Source organism: Babylonia areolata, chromosome 11, assembly GCF_041734735.1.
Source record: "Babylonia areolata isolate BAREFJ2019XMU chromosome 11, ASM4173473v1, whole genome shotgun sequence".
Classification (NCBI taxonomy): Eukaryota; Metazoa; Mollusca; class Gastropoda; order Neogastropoda; family Buccinidae; genus Babylonia; species Babylonia areolata.
The window spans coordinates 40,150,044-40,159,525 of NC_134886.1; the positions used below are offsets into that span (position 1 = coordinate 40,150,044).

Genomic DNA, 9,482 nt, shown 5'->3' on the forward strand with positions numbered 1-9,482 from the left:
CCCATGACAGGGACTTCCGAAACACAGGGTTACTTCATAGACTCACATTGTTTCCACATATGAGCCAAAATAAATGTTGATGATGATGATAACTACAACACCACCAATAATAATAATAATAATGATAATGAATATGACAAAATCGCATGCACGCATGTATGCATGTACATATGTATGTCGCAAACTTAAACAACTTCATACATCTAATATAACTTGTCTGTTTACGGCAACTGTGACGCAAATATAGAAGAAAAAAAGTTCCAGTAATGTAATCACAATGATAATGCGCATCTGCAAAGAGCATAAAATTGTAAAGAAGCGAAAATAATGTTTCCATATTCCTGTTATTTATTTTTTATTTTTTTTATGTTTTTACATTTTTTCCTTTTTCTTTCTCAAATTATTTGCAATTTTATCTAAGATATTTAGATATGGACACGTTGATTAATACCTGTCATTTTAATAGTTTTAGTTGAAATAAGAAACTTCTTACACATCGTATGGAAGATACATTGAAGCACACATCCACAGCAAGTTTTAAATGCAATAGGAAATCATTCTGAATATACTGTGTGAAATTGTTCATAAAGTATACTAAGTAAGAACCTTTGAACCCCTATAACACCTGGAAGCGAGAGAATATGTATCGAAAGTACACGAAGACAGAAGCTTGACCCACAGAACATCCGAAAAGCAGCGACCCTTAACTCATACAACATGAGGACTGAGAACCCTGCACCCTTCAAAAATATCATGACATCCCACCTGAAATTTGAGTGCAGCGCGATTCAGAAACCTTTTTTGTCCACCTGTCAACATCAGAGTGGAGTGACGGCCTAGAGGTAACGCGTCCGCCTAGAAAGCGAGAGAATCTGAGCGCACTGGTTCGAATCACGGCTCAGCCGCCGACATTTTCTCCCCCTCCACTAGACCTTGAGTGGTGGTGTGGACGCTAGTCATTCGGATGAGACGGTAAACCGAGGTCCCGTGTGCAGCATGCACTTAGTGCACGTAAAAGAACCCACGGCAAATAAAGGGTTGTTCCTGGCAAAATTCTGTAGAAAAATCCACTTCGATAGGAAAAAAAACAAATAAAACTGCTCGCAGGAAAAAATACAAAAAATGGGTGGCGCTGTAGTGTAACGACGCGCTCTCCCGGGGAGTGCAGCCCGAATTTCACACAGAGAAATCTGATGTGACAAAAAGAAATACAAATAGTTAAACATTCGATCAAAACAAAACTGATCAAAATCCCCATCTAGATTTTGCGGACGACAACCATGTTCAGTAGACCGTCATTCTTGAACTCTCTGTGACCTTGAGCTTGGATCTCTTTCTCCAGGCGGGCGAACAATGTGTCCATCAGGATCTGTTTGTCCTGTTCACTGCGCGTGCTAGACAGACCTCGGATGAAGACATGTTGAGCCCATACTCTGTGTTCTTTCACAACAGAACTGGCCAGTGTTGCACGGTCGTCTGTACCTTCTGCTGACAAAAGACAAAAGTGTTATTAGCACATACATCAGAAGATAGACTCTTAGACAAACATGAAGATGATTTAAAAGATACATGAATCGATAGGTTGATACAGACAAATGAGTGATTCGTTTTGTAACAGACCTGCAACTCAAAAATAGTTCATAACACTGCCGACTGCAAAAGTCATACTGAGGCTATGAAAACATTCCACACAAATATATTATGCTGCCTTGTTTTCTCCACTTACCGTCGTCCATTTTCTTTAGCGATTGTTGCTGATGTCGGCAGGGCACAGAGCACTGTCTCAGCATGGAACAGTCTGAGACCCATTTTGTTAACCTTGGAGTTAGGATTTTCAAAGGGGGCTGTTTGTTCGCGAAGATAAGGAGGACAGCGGTAAAAGTTGGTATCCACAAATTCCTCCTGTAACACAAGACATATTGATAGGAATGATGGCGAAGACGTCAGAAAGAGAAATAAAAAGGTTAGGGAGAACGAAGAAACAGCCTAACAACCAAGCAAGCGAACAACAGTGGTGTCTTCAGAAGCATGAAGATTAAACGCAATTCCATTTGTCAATCAAGCTCACAATCAGAATAATTGATATGAAACAAAGTGATCATATAAATCTTCCAAAACACTTAAACATGTATAGTGATAAGAATAATTAGTAGAGGTAGTGTTCGTGTACACGTAACAACGTGCTCAGTTTCAGTTTCAGTAGCTCAAGGAGGCGTCAATGCGTTCGGACAAATCCATATACGCTACACCACATCTGCCAAGCAGATGCCTGACCAGCAGCGTGTTGTATTATCGAAATGATCGAGTTATCGTGAAAGACAGAAATGGAGATGTCTAAGACTGTATGGCCAACTCCACGAAGATTAAGGTGTGGACACGGCGATGGGCATTATTGGCGATAAGCTGTATGTGGAAACTGAACATTACTAGAATGAAAGAAGAATAGAGAACAGATAACTACACAGATAAGTCTATAAGTCATATGTCGCCAACAGAAGTAGATATCAACCAGTGGTAGGGCACCATACAGTACAGTGCAGTACTGTGAAGTTGGTATGATACGGTATGATAAATACAGTACACTGTACTGGGGACGATACAGAACAATTATTACATCACTGCGCAGATTCTGTGGAGCAGTAACTTCACAACAGTAAAACAGGAACAGCAAAATATAGTGCAGTGGTGGTGTGTGGTACTTTGCAGTGCAATGCAGTACAGTGCAATACAACACTGTTACCCTGTTCTCCAATACCTTAGCGATATTTTCCCCACTAACATTCATGATGTTGTTAACCTGTACCTTGGTTATCTTGCCTTCATCTCGCATTTGGCGCCAAATTTTCAGCATCCCCTCATGGAAGCTTTGGCAGAAATAGCGCACACCCTGCAGCTTCATATCCGGATCTTCTGCAGGTGTTGCCGCGACCAGCACTCCCCCTGCACATGTCAGAAATATGTTACATGAGAGTTCAGTATTGTGACTCAGTGTGAAGATGTAATTAATGTCCCTGAAGGACAGGTGCGACAGAAGCGGCCAAATCCATGTTTGTTCGTCCTGTTTTGCTTTCTTTCTGAACAACTATTTCGATCACTTACATACCTAAGCACTCTGTCGCTGGATGTGTTAGAATCTTCAAAGAACGAATTGATCAATCAATCAAGATGTCATTCAGACAGACGTGAACATTTTCAATTGACCCGTTCGTTTATTCATCTCTGTCTGGTTTCATACCACCATCCCGGATTCTCTGCGTGGAACAGACAATTTTTGATGATATTTACAGAGCCTCCAAGAACACGTTACCAAATGGACGAAGTTCAAAGACATACCAACTCACTGCTTTGGTGTGTGACTTCATTGCGCCGACACTTTCATCTTCAAGAAACTGAAAGTGAACAAGGATGATCCTGACCTCGAAAGACTATGTTATACTGTCTGATAGAAACAATTAATCACAGAATTAGTCTTTGCTCTCCTGCTTCCCTCGCTGGCCTTAGGCCTCCTACTCCGCCCTCGTTGACAGGCGGCGGAGCGCAGGAAGCAATGTACGCAGAAACGTTGACTGATGCAAATGCATGACGTCACTCCACGCTGAAAACTTTCATTGCCTCATGCATCAGCCTTGAAATATGTCAACACTGACATGTCATATGCAGATTTCATTTGAAATCCTTAGTCTCTTTAGTGAGCTTCATGACATGGGAACATCTGAATTAAACAACAACAATAACAACCAACTACATAAATAAGTGAAACTACACACATTATGGGACAACGAAAATCTAAGTTTTGAATCGTCCTCTCTGGGTATTCTTCTTCTTTTTGGGCAAAGATGGTCTCCAACAAATCTGCCGCACGATAAACGGAAAAGGGTGTGCCACGCTTGAATCAGAAGATGGCTCTGTTTGGAATGAAGAAACCATCTGTTTTAGTCTGATTGAATTATTACTTTCGGCTGAGTGGACTGAAAACGAATGCATCAGAAAAGAAAAAAAAAGAAAAAGAAAACAAGACTGAGAAGCAGGGCCTTTTTAAACTTTGGAAGGACCTGAAAGCAAAGCACAGTGTCCACAGTAAACCAGAATCAGCGAGGAGGAAAAGGATCAAAAAGAAGAAGACACAAGACTGCTTCTTCTGAGACCCCTTTCAGTTCGGCAGGAAACTGTTTGATCAGTCCAAATCAGGGACACTCACTGTGGACAAAGAAACACTTGAACAGCATCTCAGGAAAACGTAAAGCAAGAAACCACTAGATCTCAAGGGTTTGGTTCATTCCAGGAAACCAGAGAAGAAGTTCAACAATAAACCACCTACCCTTGAGGAAGTACAGAAAGTGGTCAAGAAAACCAGGGCCAAATCATCGCCAGGACCAAACGGAATACCGTACCTGCTGTACAAGCAATGTCCTAAAGTCCTTGAGTGGCTCCACAGAGTGATAACATCAGCATGGTGGGACCAAAGATCAACGACCAGTGGATTATAGCTGATGGCGTGTACATCCCGGAAGAGCAAAATTCAAGTACCATCAGCCAGTTCAGACCAATATCGCTTCTGAATGTCGAAGGAAAAATATTTTTCTCTGTTATAGCTGCAAGACTGACAAAATACCCTACAGAAAATGAGTACCTGGAAGTGCCAGCCTTAAAAGGCGGCATCCCAGGAGTTCTTGGTTGTGTAGAACATGCCACAATGATTTTGGATGCAATCCAAAGTGCAAAGGCAGAGAAAAAGAACCTCGACGTGGTCTGGCAAATGCACACGGGTCAGTTCCTTATGAGATGATCCAATTGGCTCTCGAAAACATCTGGGAAATGCTGAAGAAGTACTTCCATGGCTTCTCAATGCAGTTCATCGCCAAGGAATACACGACAGATTGGATCAATCTGGAAGTGGGCATAGCCATGGGCTGTGCAATTTCTCCAATCCTGTTCGTGCTGGAAATGGAAGTGATCTTGAAGGCTCAGTGAAGGGTTCGGATCGAGCCGACCTCGGTAACGGATACCAGATAACTCCTTTAAAACCTTTCATGGATGACACAACAGTCCTTTCAACAACAGAGGACGACACCCGTGAAATATTGAAGCGGTTGGCCGAGCTAGTTGCCTCAGTCAGGATGAACTTCAAACGAAAGAAATCACTGAGCCTCTCACTGCGTAACGGAAAGGTAGCTGAAACGGTCACATTCACTGTAGCCAACCAAGCCATTCCAACGGTGTAAGATGAACCAGTCAAGAGCCTTAGAAGATGGTATGACGAGTCCCTGAAAGACGCAAAGAGGAAAGGAAACCAAGCAGACAGCAGAAGAAGGCCTGCATATCATGGACCAGTGTGGCATTCCTGGCAAATACAAAGTGTGGTGCCCACAGTCTAGGCTGATTCCAAAGCTCCTGTGGCATCTCCTGATATGAGATATCAGCTGTAGAGCAGTCGAGTTGATTGAGGCAAAGATCGACAAGTGCACACGCAAATGGCTTGGTGTCTCACCTAGTCTCACTGACGAGACACTCTACTGTCGCCAAGCAAAGCTGAGGCTATCTCTGAAATCCTTGTCGAAGAATACACGGTAGGGAAGGCAAGACTTCTCAGCATACTCAAAGACTCAGGAGACAGTATTGTGAGACCCAACCGACCCAAGCTGAAGACTGGCAGAAAATGGAAAGTTAGGGAGGCAGTCAGTGCAGCGAAAGAAAACCTTAAGACGAAGGAAATAATAGGACACACCCAAACCAACAGACAAGGCCTGGGATCGACAAAGATGGAATGGTGGTCCAAGACAAGGGGTAAAGCAAAAAGAGACATGATCATACAGGAGATCAAGACAGAAGAGGATGATAAAAGAGTCCAGAAGGCAATCCAGCAGGGGCGGTGGACAAAATGGGAAAATGCGCTGCAAAGGAGCTTCAGCTGAAGCGACATGTGGGACATGGCCCCTCTGAGGATCAGCTGCATCCTACGATCCGTGCACGACCTCCTTCCCTCGAATACAAACTTGGTGAAATGAGGGAAAGCAGATGAACCTGCGTGCCCACTCTACCATAGCAAACAGTGGAACATGTCCTCAGCTCATGCAAAGCGGCGTTTATCCAAAGACTGTATACATGGAGGCACAACCAAGTGCTAAAAGAAATTGCACACATGGTGAGCACTGTCCAAGGAGCACCCACAACACCAGAAGTTCCAATAGAGTTCCTCTCTGCAGAAGGCAATAAAGTCTGACCAGGAACAGCTGTAACATCCAAAACATCCAAACGTGGGCTGCTTGATGGTGCCGAAGATTGGGAATGCACAGTTGACCTACCGGAGGGAAAGAAAGACCCGGAAATCATCAGCAAGAGCGGCGTAAGACCTGACATAGTACTCCACTCCAAGGCAGCGATTGTGATTGAGCTCAATGTGCCAAACGAAAGCAGAGGAGGAAGCCCACATCTACAAGACCGAGGATTATGTCAGTCTAGCCAGCAGCCTGAGAGAATCTGGCTTTCAAGCCAAAGTCCTCGCCATAGAGATTGGTGCAGGAGGGTTTGTGAGCGCATCTATCTACAGCCTCATGAAACAGCTGTCGATTTTTGGTACAGAAAGGACACGGGCTTTCAAGGCAATGGCAGAAGCAGCAGAAAAGAGTTCCAGCTGAATCTGGTCGAAAAGGAATGAAAGTGAACTTCATTAAATTACCCTGCTCAAACTAGGCGTACTTTATTAAATTTCCCTACTCAAACTAGACGTACGATGGCTCAGTGGTTAAAACGTCTGCCAGAAAAAGGTGACTCAGTCCTGAAGTGGCGGCCACCCTGGAGGCGCGGGTTCGAACCTGCTGAGGACCGGCGGGGGTGGGGGGGGGGGGGGCGGCTATGCACGGGCACTCAGGAGTCATGACCTGGGTGCGGCCCGGCACCCTTAGAGTGTAAGGAGTTAAGGGCTGAAACACTTGACTGAGGGGGGCGGGGGGGGGGGGGGGGGGGGGCTTCTTCTCTGAAGACCTTGTACTGTCCTGTTCTCCCTGGAGTTTCTTATTACATCTCAGAATCACGCGATGAGAAATGACAAGCAGAAGAATGAGGTCTGTTGTGGATGAACTAAGCAGTGTTACAAGTCTTCATAGGCGTTGAAAATACGCCAGTAGAATAACATCACAGCCTACTGACAGACCTGACTTGAGTTCTCTGGCACGGTGTAAGAGAAAGGTCTCCCAGTCCTCAGCAGCCTGGGCTTCTACCAGCTGACGTTCTTCCTCTGTAGCGTCCGGGTAACGCTCTAGGGAGTTCTCGAACGTGGTTGCCCTGAAATGGACAGTTTGTGAATCAGTGGGTATATCTAAAGTTCAACCGTCTGTTCTGTTTTGGGGCATTACCTTTGTTTAATTGCAGTGTACAATGAAAAGTTCAGTCCATTAGAAACTTAATCAAGAATACCTCACAATGTTTCCATGTGATAAATTTACTCCAAAATGTACATTATTATGTTAGGATCTCATCCAGGAGTAAAACGGTTTCTTGAAAGTTGACCAAGGTCAACAGGTCTTCGTAGGGCCCAATGACTTGCCTGATTCTGTTTCGAACTTCTTCGTTCGTGATATGATCTTTGTAGGAGATGCCCAGGAGTCTTCGAAAGCATCTCATCTCAGTGGACTGTATTCTCTTTTCTATTTCAGCTGTTAAGATTCACGATTCACATGTTATACACAAGACACAATTAAATAAAAGCATCCTTTGTCATTAGTTTGCACAGAGAGAACCAAACGGAAAGACAGACTCACGGTTTTGAGAGATAATGAGCGCCACGGAAACACATGATGAGATGAACGCTGTTATCTGGAAGAATCTGAGAAGAAGAAATAGGTACCTTCATTAGAAACAGAAAGACAGAATTAAACAAATGGCTGACGACATAACATTATTCCCAAACGACAAAGACGATGTTATGAAATCATTGAATATATTTAGATGGTAGTTAAATCTACAGAAAACAAAAGCTTTAAAAATCGATTGCTAGAACGTAGAGGAACACATGGATCTGCTTTAAATCTGATAAGATGGCAAAAGAAATTGAAGAGAACTGGCTACATAGATTAGATCATATAAACCAGTTAATAAGATAATGGAGCAAAGGGGACCTCAGTATCCAAGATAAAGTTGTTGTTATGAAAACATTCTTAATTAGTCAGTTCATTTGTGTAATGGAGCCTGTTGCTTTACAATCCACAATCTTACGTAAAATCAATACTTATCTATATAAATTCATTTTGCAACCCCCCCAACAAAAAAAAAAAAACAAAAAAAAAACGGCAACAGAATGACATTTGAAATGGTTAAACGAAACGTAGTGGAGTATGGTTACGATTATGGAGGCCTTGATATGACGAATATGATTGATCTACAAAATACTGGAAAATTATCTGATACTACAGAACACCATAGTTTGAGTCTAATTCCAAAATGGCATATTGGCAAACTACCAGAACACAACAATATATTTCATATGAACTGTAAAACAGAAATATTAAAGGGCTTAGACAAAATAGAAAACTATTTTTGGAAAGATGTGATAAAATCTTACTTTGAATACAAGAATATTACAAAACTGGAAGAAGCCACTCAAGCTACTTTCCAAAACCAGCTTCTATATAAAACAAAAAATAAATAAATAAATAAATAAAAAATCGTTAATAACATACGCAAACAATCCACTATTCTTCCAAAACTGGCAAAGAAGAGGGATCGTACAAATCAAACACATATTACATCACACAGAGAATAGGTTACTATCATTGAATAAGATAAATTGTATAACTGGTCAAAACAGAGCAGGTACAGCGCTTGAATACAACCTGTTAGTCAGTGCTATCCCTAACTAAGGGATGCGACAGACAGACGACCAGACAAGCGACGTTAACCGATTTAACACCAAACCAAAACATATAAAGAAACAGCAAATAAGGAACCAGACACCGCTTTCGCTTTTTTTTTTTTTTTTTTTTTTTTTTTTTTTGAAGGAAATTCATTCTCGAACAAAGTAGACTGGGTGACAGCAAAAGAAGTCACAAAAAAACAAACAAACTAAGATTAAGAGTTATATACTGGAAAATTCTTCATAATATGTACCTAACAAATATAATTCAAAACAAAATGGAAATTAAAGAAAACAACAGGTGCTCTTTCTGTTGTGATGCAGAAGACTACACTGAACACTTTTTTTTTCTGTGAATGTCCGGTAGTACAGAACCTTTGGGCTTTCATTGAAGAGAATTCATTACAAAGTGAATGTCAAGTTGAAACTCTCAAATAGACATATATTGTCTGGGGTGAATAATTATCCGCCTATCAAGGGGAATTACCACTATATCGATTTACATATTTTAGTGGGGAAAATGTGTGTTTTTTTGTTTGTTTGTTTTGTGTTTTTGTTGTTTTTTCTGAACAGAATCAGCCATACCCTCACAGTATATTTTTGAGAAGGAAATAAAAGAAAGAAAAAAAAGAGT

The 9,482-nt window shown here is 41.9% G+C and overlaps 1 protein-coding gene across 1 annotated transcript in view; it reads right to left on the bottom strand.

Moving 5' to 3' along the window:
- Positions 1–619: 619 nt before the first annotated feature.
- The window catches only part of LOC143287406 (uncharacterized), a 17,301-nt gene continuing 8,438 nt past the window's right edge, over positions 620–9,482 (bottom strand). The window contains exons 6-10 of the mRNA XM_076595383.1: positions 7,758–7,822; positions 7,151–7,281; positions 2,804–2,940; positions 1,727–1,902; positions 620–1,485 (exon numbers count right to left, since the gene is read on the bottom strand). Of these exons, the coding sequence (XP_076451498.1) occupies positions 1,395–1,485; positions 1,727–1,902; positions 2,804–2,940; positions 7,151–7,281; positions 7,758–7,822 (600 nt within the window). The 3' untranslated portion in view covers positions 620–1,394. The remainder of the gene's footprint in view (positions 1,486–1,726; positions 1,903–2,803; positions 2,941–7,150; positions 7,282–7,757; positions 7,823–9,482) is intronic.